The sequence below is a fragment of the Aulonocara stuartgranti genome (genome assembly GCF_965226115.1).
Source record: "Aulonocara stuartgranti genome assembly, chromosome: 14".
In the NCBI taxonomy this organism is placed as follows: domain Eukaryota; kingdom Metazoa; phylum Chordata; class Actinopteri; order Cichliformes; family Cichlidae; genus Aulonocara; species Aulonocara stuartgranti.
This window is the reverse complement of record NC_138950.1, coordinates 36,398,136-36,418,614: the sequence shown is the minus strand read 5'-3', so window position 1 is coordinate 36,418,614 and position 20,479 is coordinate 36,398,136. Positions and strand designations below refer to the sequence as shown.

The 20,479-nt window shown below is 38.6% G+C and overlaps 1 protein-coding gene across 3 annotated transcripts in view; it reads right to left on the bottom strand.

Moving 5' to 3' along the window:
- LOC309687272 (vascular endothelial zinc finger 1-like) overlaps nucleotides 1–20,479 on the bottom strand; it is a 32,124-nt gene that overhangs the window by 9,564 nt on the left and 2,081 nt on the right. For all 3 annotated transcript variants that reach the window (XM_082502126.1, XM_082502127.1, XM_082502128.1), the window contains exons 2-4: nucleotides 15,814–16,571; nucleotides 1,378–1,447; nucleotides 771–939 (exon numbers count right to left, since the gene is read on the bottom strand). In XM_082502126.1, coding sequence (XP_082358252.1) covers nucleotides 771–939; nucleotides 1,378–1,447; nucleotides 15,814–16,571 — 997 coding nt within the window. The remainder of the gene's footprint in view (nucleotides 1–770; nucleotides 940–1,377; nucleotides 1,448–15,813; nucleotides 16,572–20,479) is intronic.

The window sequence follows — 20,479 nt, the reverse complement described above, 5'->3', positions numbered from 1 at the left end:
AAGGTGAACTCTGGATCCTGGTATTAAATGAAAAGAACAAATTACACTTCTATTAACCTTCCACTGCTGTGTTTTTAAAATCTAATATTTTATTTTAAAGTTTCCATGATACCAGACTGCAGAGTGCTCTGTGAGTGCTATGGATCTAAAACTGCTTAAATCTTCATTTTTATATCATCCTCAGGCTTACGTTAAAATCTCAAAGGACAATATTTAAAAATCTAAGTAGTGCTGTATCATTCAAACCAAGTCTATGAAAGTAACATAGGCGTGTAGCATCACTAATTAGCTAGCAACAAGCCTCTAACACAGTGCATACACTAAAGGCTAATCTAGCTAACACATTAACAATAGGGGCTACAGAGTGATGCCAGATGTTGTAGAACTATAAGATGTTAAGCTGTGTCTTTTTAAATTATAGCAACATGGTTGTATTCACCTTCATTTAACGAACCATCAGTCGTGGTAAACCCATCAGCAGATATCCTCAAAATTGGAGCAGCTGGGCTATATAAAAAGTGTAGGCGGGTTTGTTCGCGGTTTCGTCCAGCGGGTGTGTGGGTGGGAGTGTGATGCAGCAACTCCACTTCAAGTCACTACTGTTCATACTTGGGCTCCAAAAGTGCAATATGGCAGGTAATTTTGACTTCATTTTGAGAGGAATTGGAGCCACGTTGTCCGTCTAAATGCTCCATATCTGTAATCATTACCGCAGCAATATTATTGCAAATGCAAAAGTGAGCAAATAAGGGAAGGAGATATGCACCTACCTTTATTGTTACATGGGCTGTTGAAGCTAGCTTGCCCATGGGTCTTGAGGTGACTTGTGATGTAGGCAGCACTTAGCATTTTGCCACAGATGTTGCAGGTCACTTTGCCTTCATGTCTGATCATGTGAGATCGCAGGCGGTCTTTGGTAGCAAAAGCAGACGTACAAGCCTGAGAAAAATGAGAAATCAGGAAATCAATTTTTCTTTTTCAACTTGTATTGTAGTTTCACTTCATTAACAAAACACTTTGCAAAAAGGACACTCTAGATAACTAGTGCAGCTTGTGCTGCATTGGTTGCCATTTTCTGTGATCAACCTCAAGATTGTTCATGTTACTTTCATGAGCAGCATGACTGATCACAAATGTGTTTTGCCAAAAACCATGGACTACCAGCCACTACATTTCAGAAAATGCATATTTGAAGCACAGAGAACTCAGATATTATAATATACAAAGTAACCATAAGACATGATACAAATGGAAATTAACAGTTTCTGAGTGGCAGCTAATCTCTAAACAAAACTGCCCTTTATTGGCCTGTGATGAAGACACACAATGTAAACTTAAAATAAACATGAAAGCAAGAGACCCAGTCACAACTCTTACCGTTACTTGGCATTTAAATGGCCTCTCTGAGGAATGGACGTGCTTGACATGACAGCTTAGATGATCAGGTCTGAAAGGTGAGATATATACATACCAATTTAAGGCTGGGTAATGTGGTAGTTACAGTAACTGAAAAATCCAGGCTAAGTTTTAACCCAAGAATCCCTTATACTATTAGATTTCCCTTTACATAAAACCCAAATAACACAAAACCGATCACAAAAACAATTCCAAACATTATTTTGCTTGTCAGGAGGCCAGAAATATAGATGCATGGTTTTCTATGAAGAAGGTAACACAAACTTAATATCTATCTGGGACGAATCACCTAATTTTATTGAGAAGTTTTATCATTTAATTAAAATCAGTAAAAAACTCACAATGAAATATTATGTATTTTAGGATTGAGAAATCCTACACTGCATAAATAGGTAGATACTTATGGAACACCAGGACTGCCATAATGAATTAATTAAATACACCATTAAATATTTAATTAAATGTGGCAATAATTAATTAAAATGTGAAAGAAATTATTAAATGTGGCAATATTTAATTAAATGTGTCAATAATTACATAAATATTTACGACACATGTAATTAATTAATTAATTACTTAATTACACATTTAATTAATTATTTATTTCACATTTTAATTAATTATTGCCACATTTAATTAATTATTTAATGGTGTATTTAATTAATTCATTTTGGCACAGTTGACTCCTTCAGGTCTCACCATGAAATAATTTTATCTGTCAACCTCACCCATCAAACTCAGGGGGCGGGGTTAACACTGATCGAGTCAAAACCATTGCTTTGGCCTGGTGGCCATTGTTTTTACCACACAACAACCGGCATGTGGAAACTAACAGAACTGAACTTTGAAAAACCCTGTTTGTGTGTCACCAAATACCGTTTTAATATTTTTTTTTTTTAGCCGAGAATGTAGTGGTTTAATCTTCATATGTCTGGTTGGTTTGTCAAGATAGAGCCTCTTTGCAAAAGTGCTTCGATGATTTCGGAGATGTCTGCCCAGTCTCACGGCAAAGCGTGGGACAGACCCGCTTGCCTCGCAAGCAATCGAGCTGTTATTACCACCGACAAAGCGCAGACCCCGGTACACAGCTATAATAACCCCCGCTGACACTGACTTCTTTTACTGAGGTTATATTCATCGGGTTTTTATTTCCTGATGTTCTTATGTGTCCTACGTGTTTCAGTCGCCAATTCTGAATTATAAATAACATTAAAAACATGTTTAAGGAGGAGAGAGAGGAAATAAATTCAATTAACAGCTGATCTTTGGGTTTTTGTTCAGTAATCAGCATGACCTGCGTATAAATGCATAAAAGAGATAACGTTGGCGTTTCTGTCATGTAGTAACTGCTGGCTTTAACTATACAAAGGTTGTTCAACACTATGAAACGCATACAGACTTCATGATGTTCGGCTAATATTTTTATTGTGAATATTAATCATGAGGGTAAACGGCCCTGTACACCACGGAGCGAGGTCAGCATATCCATGATATCTTCAGCTCTCCGAGTTAGCCCAGTTTCCCGGCTGACTAATCTAACTGTCATCTACGAATATGTCACGGGTCATATTAATATGATTTAACAGAAAATCATCCCTATTAATGCCAACTATTCCAGAGACGTGAAAATCTACAGCATAAAGAACAAGAAAATATAGCAGTCTAACGCAACACTAACAGAGATGAACCGTCAGTTTGTCACAGATCAAAGTGGAATAAAAGTGATTAGTTGAACAGGTGTTTGTGATCTGTGTTTTCTGCATTTTCATCAGCATAAGAGACTCAGCAGCAGATTAGAATAACATTTATACATTTAATAAATCACCAAATGAATACACGCAAGAAACGAGCAAACCTGTTCCGACAATTTGAGTTTGTATTCCCTCAGCTGCAGACTCGCTGCCGTTTAAATGTTTGAGAGGAAGATTAGATATAAAGCAAACGTCAAACATAGACTCAGTCTGCGTTCACATTTGATATGAGGCCAGGACAGATAATGGCTGTGTCCTGTTTTAAGATCATATATGTAAAATTGTTGTCTGGCCTGTGTCGATCCAGCCGCTCAGAGTCCGTTGTTACCATGGTTACTGCATAAGCAGCTGTAATGTAAACAGCTGGCACAGCTGAAACCTACCGGCAGCATGGGTGTTTATGTTTTTCATTGCAAAAGAACTGTTTGAATGGTCAACTGAAGTTAACTTGGATAAATTATAGTTAAGGAGTATTACAGATAACGCCCACGTGAGCTGTGTAACTGTTCACCACTACACTGAAATAAGTAGGCTATAACTGAAATACACGTGCTATATCATAAACTATGATATAAATAGGGAGGTCCTATTAACAAATTTAAAGGACACCTTCCTGCCTTTAGTCTCATTCATGAGCAGTATTAGTTTTCTTCTAACATCCAGAAGTCTGCACCATGTGTTTCATAGTTTGTAACAAGCCTTTGACAGTTAAACATAACATGACCGGGGAAGGAGAAAAAAATAAATAAATAAATAAATAATTTTATCTCTCTCTCTCTCCCTCTCTATATCAATCAACAACTAACAAACAAACTAAAAAAAACAAAACAAAAACAGTTAAGCTGGTACACCGGGGCTGTGAGCTCGGTGCACTCTGTCAGCTGACTGTTAGCAGAGCTGAAAACATCTGAGCACTTTTGCAAACATGTTCTATGTCGACAACCTGACCAGACATGTGAAGATTACGCCGCGACATTAGCGGCTAAAACACTATTAAAAGTGTAGTTGGTGACAGAAAAATGGGGTATTTTAAAACTTTACACCACCACCATTGCTGCCTGTGATTTAAAATGCATTCTAGGATACCTGGCTGCCCCAAGTCCACACAAGCAATCGATTATCTAGGATTGACCTGTCTTGACTTACTTTGCAACCAATCAAATGTTAGAGAAGCTGCTTGGGCAGCGTTAACCCCGCCCACTTCGTTTGATGGGTGAGGCTGACAGATAAAATTATTTCAAGGAGAGAGATGAAGGGGACAAAAGTGCCAAAATGAATTAAATAAATAAATTATTAATTAATTAAACCTGTCAATAATTATTTAAATGTGTTAATAATTTAATTAAATGTGTCAATAATTAATTAAATATGTCAATAATTAATTACATGCGTCGTAAATATTTATGTAATTAATTATTTCCGATTGTAAATAATTATTGCTACATTTAATGAATTATTTAATGGCGTATTTAATTAATTCATTATGGCAGCCCTGGCCTTCCATAGTTACTGGTAGTGTTACAGGCCATTTATAACTTTTGACAGCAGCGTCAGAGAACCTCAGAGCTGAGCTTATGAAGTCCTCACACTAGTTTTGGTCAGTTTTCATTTTTAAACCACAATTAAACTAATTAAACCACATTTATTTTTAAGCTCACTTTAACTAGTAGGTTAAACAAACAAACAAAGCCTTTGATGTTTTGTGACAACATCTTGCAAGGCTGAGATTAGGGCTGAAACAATTCATTGAATTAGAATAACTATTATAAAAAGTCCTCGACACAAATGTTTTGCTTTCATGCTTCATTTATAACATGGCTCAGTAGCACTCAGTTGTTACCAAGTAAATTCAAGTGTTTCACCCACATTTGCAACTAAAAATATACCTGCAATAAAAAAAAATATTTAGGAGCAGGCATGTGAATAAAAAGCATGACAACATTAAGCCCACGCAGCCCCAGTATTTCAAAGAAAAGACTGATAACACAACAGCTGATGATGATGTTGTTATTGTTTCATGTGGAGTCGGTCTGCACACAGCGCAGAGCAAAGAGGTGAAGCCATTATAGACATGGTGACCTTGGATAGAGTGAAAGAAAATGTTTTTTCCAGTGTCATCAGTTCCTAACAAGGACAGCATCCTCTCCATAAGCTCGAGAGCAGTACCATCACCGAGGCCTGAGAGAGAGCATTGGCGTTTGTAGGGTTACTAAAGTTGGGCTAACTGGTATATAATGATGTGCTACACAGCTATGGTTAACATAAAAAACATAAACAGTGAAGCTGGAGGATGAACGCTAACTTTTTCCCCCACACGATAAAGATTTCTGATGGTTAGGGACAAATGTAATTGCATGGCAGCATGCTGTAAACGGACCAAACTTCAGTGAGGAGAACAATACTGCTGCATGGGCTGGGCTGTAGTTACATTGTAAGGTTTTAAAAACTGAGCTTTAAAATGAATAATGATGATAAAAACCGAGAGGCCGACAATGATCAATGACTTTTTTTTGGGGGGCTTGTTCAGATTAGATACAACAAAATATAAAGCATTAAAACATGTTAAAAACACAGTTTTATTCAGTGTAGAGTAGCTTGGGCGCAGAAGCAGGTTACATCAGGTCATCATTTAAAGATTGGATATCCCACCTGTAGTGCAGTACAGTAGTTATTATTATCACTTGTCACATCCTGTTTATGACAGTTAAAATAAATAACATTCATATAAGAAATAAAATTGTCTGTGTAAACTGTATGTGGTGTTAAGTAGGCCTATACTACTGTACTTTAATGTTGGTGATAAGGGTGGTACTTGAAGAGCCATATACAGTGGAACCCCGACTTACGAAATTAATTCGTTCCAGAGGGTCTTTCGTAAGTCAAATTTTTTTTAAGTTGAAGCACCTTTTTCCATCGCCTTTTGAGTGAGGCGATGCTGGCTGAAGACGAAGTTCTTCATGCATGCGCGCACGCACGCACGCACGCACACACGCACACACACACGGGGTGCAACGATACTCGTATCGATATTGAACCGTTCGATACAGTGCTTTCGGATCGGTACGCATATTCGGTACGTATCGAACAATACAAAAGTTTTAATTTATTTTATCAACTTTGCTTCTGACGATGCTGTCTGTGTTGAGCGCTCAGTGGATCTGCGCTCGACAGTGCAGCCTAGGCGGAGTAGTCGAACGCAGATTCACTGAGTGCAGGGCAAGCTAGCGAGACAGAAGTTAAGCTCTCCTTGCAACATGGCAAATTGAACCTCCCCCACCCTCATTCAGATCTGGCGTTTGGAACTATTTGGGTTTTCATGTGACGTATGACCCTGAAGGTAAGCGCGTCATGGACAAAAGTAAAACAGTATGTTGGATGTGCCACGCAATGCTCAATTACATGGGTGGGAGCTATTGTGTTAGCGCAGTTAGCTCATTAACGTGTTGGCCGTCCAGCCCCATACACGGGGCGATCCGCGGTAGCTCGTTAACGGAGATTTGCCGTGTTGTGGCGTTAAGGTCATTTCAACGAGATTTACGCTGACAGCACTAGTGGGAACACAACGAATATGACTGCACATTTACGCCGACATCATCCTAGTGCAAAGACAAGTGGAAGCAGACAAAAACAACAAGCACGCATGCTACAAACTTTACCCGAGTCATTTAGACAGCTTTAGCACATGATTCTCCCTCATGGGGACCTGATATGTTTAATATGCTGCTGAGAATATAGCCCAGAAAAAGCGTATAGTATAGCTTTTATTTTGAAAAGAGACATTTCTCTGTAATAAACTCTCTTTTCCAAAGATGAGTGATTCCTCAATCAGATACAGGGCTCGCAAAATCGCTAGCCCGACGTCCCGGGGCTAGCGATTTTTCCAGTTGGGCTACCAAAATCTATCTCTGCCCTGCCCGTCGGGCTATCGTAGGAAGGAAAAATATATGTCAATGCTTTTGCATTCTTTCGGAAATTTAGCTGGGTAATTATGTCATTGGCATCGGTGAGCCACTGTCAATATGTGACATATTGAAATCGCGTTTGAATTTGCGCTTGTTTTTTGCTTTCACTTTGCAATTGCGCGAACTGCGTATAGAGAGCGACAGCACTGATTGGTGAGTGATGATAATTTGCGCACCAATTCCTCTGACATCGTCTTATTAATCGTTAGCTTACTATGCAAACATGACAAGTGAAATCTCCCGCAGCTTAAACATGTGAGAGGTTGATCGCGCAGAGAATCGCTGAGCGTTATGTGAGTGCGTGAGTAAAAGCAGCAGGATATATATTTTAGTTCTGCTGAGCCAAATAAGACAGGTCAGGGTGAAGAAGTGACAGCCAAAGAAAAGCTTACCACAAAACGGAAAAGTTATGACAAATCAGACTATAAGGCAAAAAGAAAGTGCAGCTTTATGGTTTCATGGACAAAAGAATTTCTGTGGCTGCAATATGACAAGCTAAATAACCAGGGGTGCACATAAGTGGTCCGCAGGTGCGCATTCGCTGTCAAAATAAAAAACGCGCACAAGATAAGAAGTTGCAACGCGTGTTTGCGTACATAAGATTTTCAGGAGGAGGACAGACATTTGTTTAGACCTCTTAAAGATGTCGAAGAAGCTCCTTTAAGCAATTACTTTGGTGTTCCTCCACCTCCAAACAAATGTCAGAAGGAGTCCGAACCACAAAAGAAGCGCGTATTCTCGGAAAAGTAGTTGCAGGAGGTGAGCTGGCTTCAAACAAATGATGAACGCACAGAGATGCGGTGCGGAATGTGCCGTGAAAATTTAATAAATGACAAATTAAAAAGGCATGAACATTTTTTTTGTATCGAAAAAAATATCGAACCATGACACCAAAGTATCGAACTGAACCGAACCGTGAATTTTCTGTATCGTTGCACCCCTAATACGTACGTATGTGTACATAACATTATGAAATTTAATTCTAAACATTAAAACTAAAACTTACATTTACGTTAATTAATGTACGTATGTACACTGTGCAATGATATATTTTAACTTTTTTTTTTTTTTTTTAAACTCGCTCATATTTATGCCTTACGATAGGCTAATTGCAAACGAAAAGCACGCGAAATAGCGTCTAATATTGCCCCACAGTGTGCTCGGTATCATGCTTACAATTTGCTTTCCTTTGATACTTGGTCCTTCTTTGCTCCTGTTACATTACAGTAAATCAGGGCTCTGCTTGGTCATTTGAAACCAACTTCACGCCCTCTTGTTGTCCTACCTGCTGCATTTTTCATTAGTGTCTTTGACAATTGGCCCCTGTTTAGTGGAAATGATGAATACTTCTCTTCATACTGGCTTACTTCCCAGCTTCTTTAAACATGCTGTTGTTGAGCAAATATTAAACAAACCTCATTTGGATCAGTCTCCAAACAGTTACAGGCCAATATCCAAACTGCTTTTTGTGTTAAAAATGTTGGGGAAATAAACAGTAGCAAAACAACTATTTCTTGGAGAAAAATAATGTTATGGACATTTTTCAGTCTGGTTTTAGCAAATTGCACTCCACTGAAACGTCTTTACTTTAAGTGTCTAGTGACATCGTGATGGCTGCACTGGAGAGTACAGTTCTGGTTCTGTTGGACCTAGCCTCTGCCTTTGATACCATTGATCATAGTATTATGATTAATAGGCTCAAGGACTGTTTGAGATTACTGGTTTTGTTTTAAAATAGTTTATGTCATATCTGAGAGATCTTTTGCCGTTTTTGTGAATCAAGTGACGTCTGAAACGACAGTTTTGCCTTGTGGGGTACCTCAGGGATCTGTCTTGGGTCTGATTCTCTTTTTGGTCAATATTTACCCCCCAGGCCAAATCATTAGGCATTACAATAATAATTCCCATTATCTCTATGCTGATGACATCCAGTTATACTTTTCTTTCAAAGTCTCTTTAGTTTTGTAAAATTGTCTAGTTTAAGTAATTGCCTGACAGATATCAAGCAGTGGTTAAAACAACTTCTTCCAGTTAAATTAAAAAAAAAAAAAAAAAAAAAAAAGAACTTTGATTATTGCTCATGACCATATGATTTCAGAAATTAGGCCGCATATCAGCTGCTTAAGACTGTTCTGTTTAATCAAGCATCAGAAACCTCAGTGTCATATTTGACAGTTCAGTGTTGCTAGAGCATCACTCCAAATGACTGGTTCAGAACTGTTTTTATCATCTAAGGCAGTAGTTCCCAAACGCTTTTTGCTAGGCCCCCCTTTGTTTTACAAGAAAAATGTTCGCGCCCCCCACCCCACGCGCACACGCACTAACGCATCCTCCAACCACACACACCCATATTTTGTTTATTTCACACCTCAAACATTTAGTAAACAATTAAGCTAATACAAGTAGACTGCAATAAATTACAGGTAGTAATAAAATAAACTACTAACTCTTTTATGCTACGTCCACACCTACTGTATTTTTGAAAACGCAGCTGTTTCGTCCACGCAAACGGCGTTTCGAATCACCAAAAACTGAGATTTTTTAAAAACTCCTTTTTTGCGTTTACGTGTGGACGAGGAATACAGAGTTCGTCACGCAATGTCAAAGTTATGTGCCTTTTTTCACGTCACGCTGTGCGCCACGTTATTGTTTACATGAGATGAATTGCAGAATGGCAGATAGAGAAAATACTGTTAAGCTGAATATCTGCAGTTTTACACGCTTACATACACACACGCAGTCACTGTCCCTCCATTTAGAAAGGCAGAGGCATCACGGTGTAATTATTTTACGTGTAGTTGTTTTTTTCCTGTGTAATAATATTCAACATTGCTATCAATACATTTTTCAAAAAAAATGCCTCTCTGTGCAAAACGGGTTCAAAAACATAAACAGTTGTAGGATACTGTTTGTCCGTGATTTGGACAGGGTGAACAAATCGTGGCAGGATCAGCCTGATATTATTTGTATCCCACTGTAACTTCACTGTATAAAGAGCTAAAACCTCCAAAAATGTCAGGAGTAGTTAGTTATTATGAGAAGTGTTTGCGAACTAAAAATCAAGAATGTGGGATACTGTTTGTCTGTGATTTGAACATCCCAGTGCTGCTCCCGACGAAGGGAAAACCAATTCTGAAGGGGAGACCTACCTCGGCACTTGTGCAGGTGAAACCAAAGGGAAGATATGCTTCACCATATTTTCTAGTCTTTGGCTTAGAATGAAGTCGGTTTGGAAACATATTCAGCTATGCTTCAGCTCCTGCTTTGTGTTTGTGTGGCCACCCGTGCTAGCAGTGTCCAAACGTTTGTTTTTTTCCCCCCCCTTTTCATACCGCGCCAATGGCCCCACACTTTGGTAAGGTCTGATCTAAGGACTGTTTCAAAACTCAAACTTCTAAACACCGCGTCTCTGTGGCTTTTAAACCCCAAAACACGCTGCGCCAAAAACTGGTCCACCCCAAGGATCGGTTCCCCCGTCACAAACAGAGTAACATAGACAGAACACAGAAGAGCTATCTCGTCAGGCCAGGACTCTGCAGTCTATTTACACCTACAGGCCAGTGGACACTCTTTCAATAATGAGGATGTACACATTCTGGACAAGGAGGAATGCTGGTTTAGGCGTGGAGTCAAGGAGGCCAGTTATGTGAAAAGGGAAAGACCATCTCTGAATCGAGGAGGGGGCCTAAGGGTAAATTTTTTGCCATCTTACAATGCTATGATTGCAGCCATTCCTCAACTCTCTGTGAATGGTACTCATGGCAATTGATCAGTGGTCTTTGATCAGTGGGCATAATTATGATGAATGAACTGACCTCGGAGCCCAGTGTTCTTTCAGTGGGGCTAGTTTCAGTCATTATGTAATGTTTTTTTAAGATTGGGGAAAGCTGCAGTCAGCTGAGACTGAAGAAGTCACCTGGATGAGTGACAAAACATTTCTTCCACTGAAAACGCTACATCCAGATGAACAGAATCAACCTTTGGGGATTTATTCTTTGATGAGAAATTTTTTATTTTTTTATTTATTTATTTTTAACCTTGATGGTCCTGATGGTTTCCCAACATTATTGGCATGACAAAAACCTGAGATGTTTTCTATGCACCACAGTGGAGGGGGCGTCATAGTAGTCTGGGGTGCTTTTTCCTTCAGTGGAACAATGGAGCTTCAGGAGGTGCAGGGGCGTCAAATGGCTGTAGGCTATGTCCACTGGGTTTTTTTTTTTTTTTCCTCAACAGGACGACACTACAGTACACAATGCCCACAAGAAAAGGGACTTCTTCCAGGAGAATACCATCACTCTTTTGGATCACCATCCTGCGTGTTCCCCTGATCTAAATCCAATTGAGAACCTTAGGGGATAGACTGCAAGGGAAGTTTACAAAAATGGACAACAGTTCCAGACAGTAGATGCCCTTCGTGCAGCCGTCTTCACCACTTGGAGAAATGTTTCCACTCACCACATGGAAACGCTTGCATCAAGCATGCCAAAATGAATTTTTGAAGTGATCAACAATAAGGTTGGAGCTACTCACTACTGAGTTCATGTTTGAAACTCTAATTTCTGTGGGGTTTTTTTTTTGGAGGTGTGGTCCTAAACTTTTGATCAGCAGTTTCATTCTTGTTTTCAATAAATTGCATGCTCCTAAAAATGTTTTATCTGACTCCCATTTCTTCTTGTTGCACGTTGGAGCTCAACTTGGAACTAGAGCATATGGCCAAAAATATTTATCACGATATGCATTTGAAAATTTGCAATAACGATATAACTGACGATATAATTGATGCAATACAAAATACAACTCCACAACTTTACTAGTGCACAAAACCCCCCCATTTATTTATTTTCACTTAAACAAGCTGTTTTTATGTGTATTAAAGCTATATAAAAATGTAACAGTGTAAATGCAAATTCCTTGCTGAAAGTTTAACCAAAAGGCATTTCCAGTAGAAATGGGCTGATATATCCTGAGCATAACCATGTATAATATCCACTGAAGTTAAAAAGAGGTGCTTTGCAACATTAAACTGCAGTGTGCCAAATAAAAAAGTCAAATACGCATTTTTCGGACCATAAGGTGCACAGGATTAGGATAAGGCACATTAAGCGAAACAAAGCAGACAGATAAATAAAACTTTATTCAACTCATTCTTCTTGCTTCCTCCACTTCCGTACCATTGATTTATTAATGGTGTATTCTATCACAGCTGCTCTATTCCCATGTTGTTGCAGTATATTAATGACTAACCTCATATTGTGGATGGATTATCTCAGTTGTTCTTCTAACTGAAGTTTGGCCCGTTTACAGCATCCTGCCATGAGATTGCATTTGTCTCTAACCATCAGGAACCTTCACGTTAACTTTTATCGAGTGGAAAGTGGAAAGTGTTAGCGTTGATCCTCCAGCTTCACTGTGTTTGTTATGCAAACATAGCTGTGTCGCTAGCTGTTTTCATAGATGCCTGGATGTTAAACTTCATAGTTACACCTGGTAAAGCAGCAATGCTGATCATTTTATTAAAGATGAAAGAATTTAGACAGTTTTTAACTCTCAGTGATGCTGCAGTGTTCGTTTGACTTTGGGACCTGAAGCGGACGGAGTTTAGGACCCAGATTACTCCAAGAATGACGAGCACCTTAGTCTGACAAATACGGCAATAACAACGCCTGCTTGCATGTTCTACCCCCCCCCCCAAAAAAAAGAAAAAAAGAAAAAGAAAAAAAAAAGTGCTTTGGTGGGCATCTGATGGATAAACACCGAACCAGTTCCACATCACTGAAGTGGCACCATTTTTACAAACCAATTCTGGTTCATCCGTTTCACTCAACGATCTGCTTTCTCCCTTCTCATTCTCCGTTGCCACCATGCTTTTTCGTTCATGTGTGTATGAAAACAAAAGGCACTGCGCATTTACCCATATTCTATCGCGATATTTCATTTTCTTATCGTTGCCTAACATTGTACCGGTATTACCGTGAACAGTATAATATGGCCCAGCACTAGATTGGAACCATGTTAAGATCCAACCATGCAAATTATTATTTTTTGGCCATTTTCAAGTAGTCATAAACTGGTGATCGGGACTGTATATCCTCCAAGATGACAATGCTCGTCCACACAAAACAGGGCTTATCAGAGAATTTTGAGTTGGAGGGGCTGGAATAGCCTGCTTGCAGTGCTGACCTCAACCCCAATGAACACTTGTGGAATGAGCTTGGATGTGCTGTTCATGCCAGAGTAACATACACAACAATGTTGACCGACTTGCGAAAAATCCTGGTTGAAGAATGAAATGCCATCCCCAAACAGGAACTAAGCTGATGACAAGAATGAAGAGGTGGTGCCAGGCTGTTATGGATATATATGGTTCTTCCACATGCTTTTGACCATTGTTTGTTAAATGAATAAATTGTTAAATTGCCAATATGTCTTTCTTTAAACTTCAATTATTCAATCCAAGAAATGACACCAAAGAAGAGTCCATAGCAGAATAGGTTGTTTAGCATTGGCAGTGGAGATCTGTTAATTTTTTTTTGTGTGCGCAACCCACATACTCAACTCCGCTTCGGCTCCATTCACTAAAAAGAGCCGAGTCTTTTGGATCCCAACCGGCTCTTCAGGTTGTTTTGTTGCTTTGTTAATTAATTTATTATCAGCAACAATATAAATTTATGCACAAAATGAATTACTAATGTAAAAAAAATGTTTTTTTATTTATATATGTTTATACATAAATATGCTTTTATTTATCCCTTTAAGACCTAGCATAGAGCAAGTCCGCCAGAGCTTATTTTTATGTTTTTACATGCTGTAGTACCATTTTTGGGAGCATTTCAAGTTGCTAAACATCAATACAATTGTTATATCCCAAATGTTAATATGTATGCATTAAGTCTATAGTAACTACATAAATTACAAAGTGCAATAAACTAGAAAAAAAAAAAAAAAAAATTGAAAATCTTTAAAAAAAACAAAACAAAAAAACAAACAAAAAAAAAAACAACATATTTCTAGTTCGAGAAATTTAAGTGTCCCTCAAAACTGTAAATACAAAAAAAGTTACAAAACATAGTTTCCCACCACAGGAAATTTATTTTGAGTGTCTTCATAGTTTTTTTTTTTTGGAGACATCAATTTTAATATACTGCAGGAAAATCGAAAATAAATATTATAATGTAAATTTGCAAAAAAAAACAAAAAAAACAAAACAAAAACCAGCATGTGCATCAAAATAAACTATTTCCAGCAGTGCAATTTGAGTTCTAAGCATCCCAGAAACGATACAGAAAAGCATCAAGTCAACATGATTTAAAAGCACCAGTATAGGATTATACGGCCCCGAAGGTAAGAAACTACATTTACATAACTTCAGGTTTTGGGCAGGCAATGGCAGACATGCAATAGTTCACGCTGACGTCTATTCCAACGTAGGAAGTGTTATGAACAGCTGATTGGATCGGCAAAGCATGTTTCTAGAATATTATGTTTTTGTTGCTACAAATGCTTTTTAGGAAATTTTTGCAAGGCCATATGTGGAAGGAAACCATGACTTGGGACAAGGTGATGGCATGAAATTCCTCTGGTTTCATATGCCAAAAAAAAATTATTGCTCTAGCTTATGTGGTTGCAGTTTTACAGGGATTTAGAAATAGTTACGCAAAATGAAGCGTGCCCGCTTTGACCGGTCACTCCACATAAAATGTAAAAAATAAATTATAAAATACAAAAAAACAACTATTTACATTTCAACTTCTATTTAAATTTTCAGCTTTTTCCTTTTAAACAAATTTAAAGTGAAACAACACAAAACACTGCAAACCACAACACAATAAAATATAAATTAAAATATGCAAAACAAAAAGAAGATGCACGTTCTCTATCATATAGGCCTGTGATGATTTTTTGGAAGAGTGTTTTCCCTCTCTCTCTCGCTCTCTCTCTCCCCCCCCCCCTCGCTCTCTCTCCCCCCCCCCCCTCTCTCTCTCTCTCTCTCTCCCTCTCTCTGCTATTGGGAGTGTAGCTACCGCCCCCCCCCGTTCACGGCAAATACAAGGCTCACGTGGGCGTGAAGCGAGAAAAAAAAAAAAAAAAAAAGTGAGAGAGAGAGGGTGAGAGAAAGAAAACAAACAAACAAAAAACACCCTTTGTTCACTTCAAAGATCCGACTCTAGGAGCCGTTTCGTTTGCAACCGACACAAGACTAGTGGCTTAGGCCCCTTTTCTTTTTAGGTGCCACTTGTTTGAGATATAAATTTTTTCTTTCTGCACTAGTTGCTCTGCCCTCTTATTCTTTCATATCCCCCCCCATTTTTCTGTCCTCTGTCAATACTGGCATTGGGATATTACATATGCACTCATGAATAATGACAGAAATAAATACGTAAATGAAGAAAAGAGAAAAAAAAAAAAGGAAAGAAAAAAAAAACAAAACAACAACAACAACAACAACAACCCCCCCCCCCCAAAAAAAACCCAAAACCAAAACAGTGTGTACCCTCAAATGGAAAAAACAGTGCGACAGCAGCCTGTCTACAGCCTAAAACTGAAATATAAAATTGAAGTGATTTTTTGGGGGGCTGGCTATTAGTGTGATCCCTCAAAAACAGTGTAGTGTAACAATTATGATTCCTTAAATTGTACAAATTTAGAAGAACTATAACAATAGAGAAATCAGAACCACATACCTAGAGAAGCCCTTCCCACAGACAGAACAGATGTAGGGCTTGTGAACCCCCCCATCATGGGAGCGGACATGGTATGTCATGCGATCCTTCCTTTTAAACCTCTGCTGACAGATGGGACATTCAAACGGCTTTTCGTCTGAGTGTGACAGCTTGTGGCGATTGAGGTGATACACATCTCTGAAGGCCTTACCACACATGTCACAACCATGGTTCTTTTTCACTGGCTTGGGAGGCTTTTTAGGGATGCTCTGTAGTTGTTGGTGTTGCATTGGGGTCATGCTGCTAGTGCCTGTGGATGCTGATGTTGTTGCTGTAGTCAGGACACCTGTGGCTACAGTAGTTATGTATGACGGATTTCCACTATTCTCACGTGGTACAGTGGATATGAGTGGCACCATGGTAGGAGCAGTCTGAGCCTTCTTAGGCCGTGACACCATCTTAACGCCAGTGTGGCAAGACTCGTGCCGCCGTAGATGGTAGCTGTCCCGGAAAGCTTTGTTGCAGTAGCCACAGATAAAGGGAGTCTTTGACTTAGGTTCCTTTTTAACCACAGCAACTGGAGCCACTTCACCAACTCCTCCAACAGCCCCAGTAGCCACATTGTTTTTAAGAAGTTCTGTAGCACTGACAGGTGGTTTCTGGTCCAACGGGATTGGCAGCACTGGTTTCTGATCAGGTGGCTCTGTCCCAGAATTAAGAAGAGGCAACAGGCTGTTTCCAGCTACTTGGTGTTGGTGATGCAGAGCCTCATTGGCCTGCTGTAATAACAAAATAAAACAAAATAAAAATCAAGAAGAGGACCTTTGAAAATTATGTTAATAGATACACATATCATCAAGGATTAGTAAAGTTAAGAAAGTACTGTGTATCTACTCTAACGGTCATGAGGATCATAGAAATGCTACAAATTAAAAAACATTAATAAATAGAATTTCAAAAAATAACAAAAAAAAAAAAAAAAAAAAATACTGATGACCACCAGTGCTACCCTATAGCCTCCTTGTAGACATGCCTATCGGTATTAATTTAAAAATCCTACGCTGCCTTGTTCTCGAGTTATCACATTCATAAGATTTTCAGAAAATGTGACTTCGAATTCATTTGAAACTTAGTAAATGCAGCAATGGCAGGGGTGGGCAACTCCAGGCCTCGAGGGCCGGTGTCCTGCAGGTTTTAGATGCGTCTTTGATCAAACACATGAACTAATCATGTGATTCAGGTGTGTTGATCCAGGGTGATATCTAAAGCCTGCAGGACACTGGCCCTTGAGGCCTGGAGTTGCCCACTCCTGACATATGGTGAAAAACCTAGGTGACTTCATTCTTGAGTTTTCACATTCACAAACTTGGGTGCTCATGCTGCCCGCCTAGTAGGGCGACGACAATACCCCATCAGTCTTTTACGGCTGAGGAGTAAAAGGTTTATTAAATAGGTTTGTGGTTTTCACAGTAAAAGCCTTTTTTACTACTACTACTACTGATTTTTAAGGTCATACAGTATGTGGGGAAAAACCAACAAAAACTAAAGCCATACATGTGCTATTGTACTGAAATAAAGGACACCAGGGGGTAATTTTAAATTGGGTTTGAGTTTTTTAAGAGACAGGAAGGAGTTTGTGAAATTAAATGGTTGTTGCTCCTTACGTATGGACACTGCTTGTGGTGTACTGCAGGGGTGAGTTTTAGGCCCCAAATTCTTAAACTTATACATTAATGACATTTGTAAAGTGTTCAAAGCGGTAAAAAAAAAAAAAGAAAAAAAAAGGGTACCATTTGCTGATGATACAAACATTTTCTGCTCTGGTGATTATCTGCAGCACTTATCGGATGAGATGACAAATGAAATAATTAAACTGAAGCTTTGGCTTGATTTTAAAAAAAATAATCAAAAAAAAAATCATTGAACTTAAATGAAACTAAAACTAAATGTATGTGTGCGGGTGTGTGGGCAGGAACACGAGGCAGCCACTACACCTCAAGTCACTACTGCGCAGATTCTGGCTTCAAAAGTGCAACATGGCAGCTTCCACAAACAGGACATTTTGGCTTCATTTTTGTATAATGGGAAGAAGTGCAACCAAGTCGGCAATCTTTTCTACAGTCACTGGTACATATTTACCACAGGTTTCAGGTTTTTCCAATTAGGTCATAGTACCTGGTACTAGGTACTAAAATAGTACCTGCTCGAATGGGTGTTCCAAGCAATCTGAGCAGGTACTAAAATGTGATGTTGTCAGACTGCATGCCCTGCACTGGTGTGCCTAACTTTTTTTTCTTAGGTGCACCCGAATTTCTCAACTGCATCGTTTAACACCGCAGATTTAAATGTACACTTTATAAAAAAAAAAAAAAAAATTGCTGTCCATACAGGCAATATTGACTTGTATATGATTAACTAACAAGCTTGTCAACAAACTTCTTTATTTGGAGCACATTTTTACAAGAAACATAAGTTACCATATTTTTTGGATCATAAGGTGCACTGGATTATAAGGCGCATTAAGCAAAACCAAACAGTCAGATAAGTCAAACTTTACTCAACTCATTCTAGTTTGAAATCCGCTTTGTAAGCATGTCTCTTAAAAGGTGCCATTTTGGGGTCCTTACATACACACAATACAGTAATTAGAGCAGGGCGATATGACCAAAAATATTTATCACTATATACATTTGAAAATTTGCAATAACGATATAACTGACGATATAATTAATGCGAGACAAAATACAAAATATAACTCCACAACTTTAGTAGCGCAAAAAAACCCCATCAATTTATTTTCAACAAGCAGCTGTTTTTTTTTAAATGTGCATTTATGTGCAAATGCAAATTCCTTGCTTAAAGTTTAACCAAAAGGCATTTCTAGTGGAAATGGGCTGAAATATCCTGAGCATAACCATATATAATATCCACTAAAGTTAAAAAGAGGTGCTTTGCAACATTAAACTGCAGTGTGCCAAATAAAAAAGTATTTTTCGGCCCATAAAGTGCGCCGCAGATTAAGCGAAACAAAGCAGTCAGGTAAGTCCAACTTTACTCAACTCATTCTTCTTGCTTCCTCCACTTCTGTACCATTGATTCATTAATGCTGTATTCTATCACAGCTGCTCTATTCCCGTGTTGTTTCTGATGGACAAACACCAAACCAGTTTCACATCACTGAAGTTGCACCATTTTTACAAACCGATTCTGGGTCATCTGTTTCACTCAACAATCCGTTTTTCCCCCTTCTCATTCTCCGTTGCCGCCATGCTTTTTCGGCAATGTGCGTATGAAAACCAAGGAACTGCGCATGCGCGTTTTACCCAAATTCTATCGTGAAATTTTATTTTCTTATCGTTGTGTATCATTGTACCGGTATTACCGTGAACGGTATAATATGTCCCAGCCCTAACGGTAATATTATGCTGAGGCATGGTACATATTACTCTGTGAGGCTCCCGACTACTGTAGCCATAATGCGTGAACAACCCATCAAGTGGTGCGGTTTCAAAGCTTACCAAAGTTGTACTTAAAACATTTTGACAGATTTTTGAGTGCCAGTTACCACATAAAATCATTTCGCGGTCAGTAAGCACAACCGGAATTCATACATAAGGCACACATTTGTATGAAGTCTGTATTTTAAGTGCACCTTACAGTCCAAAAAAAATATGGTACTGAAAAAGTTCCTGTGATCAAAGTTCTTCGCTGAGCTGAAATTTTAACTTAAAATATGATATGATATAATGTGTGTCTGTTGTTGACCACACAGAGACTTTCAGAGTTGCGGAGATTTTTTTCTTTTTTACTCAAACGGCTGGTCGCACTGGCGCTCCCAGCCATGTTTTTTTTTTTACAAAAAAGGAAGTAACCATCAACACTGACATTTCAACCCTGTGTCAAGCTTATAAACCACAAATGTTTTGAAACACTGTTCCAAAGTGCGGTCCAAAACCCCACATCATGTGATCACAGCTAACTCAGATTTTGGTGCAATTCATCCCGGTGGCTTACCTGCTGCTTCGTGGCTGTTTTTGACAATGTAGAGCAAAACCTGATGACACTGCAAACTCACAGAAAGCCAACCCAGCCTGAAAGCAACTTGAAAACTAATATTTTTCTATACAAACATTTACATATGACAAATATAGCCATTGATACTTTTCTTATTCATTTTAAATTTCCGTAAGCGTTATCAGCATCAAACATCTTCCACACTGATTGCTGTGGCCTATGCTTAACTTACCTAATAAAGTAGGCAACATTCAAATCCTCAAAACTTATCAAAATATAAATAGAAATTAGCAACCTTTTCTCAATACATTTTATTTTATGAACTGGATGCACTGAATTAATTAACACAATACGAGGGGGTAGTATAGGCATTACATTATTTAACTATTTTAACTCTTTCAATATTTGAACACTTTTCTTACTGTGTTGTATAAGGAGTTTTCCAAAACATACATTGATCATAATTATTGATATTGAAAAAGCAGGTTCAAATGAAATTTATTCTACAAGCCATCAGATTTCTCAACATGATCAACAGGTTGCCAAGTTGGGGGGGGGGGCGTAGCTCAGGAGGTACAGCCGGTCATCAATGATGCCTGGCTCCCGCAGTCTGCATGCCAAATATCCTTGGGAAAGTTAATAACCCAAAGTTGGTCTCCGATGCATCCCTCAG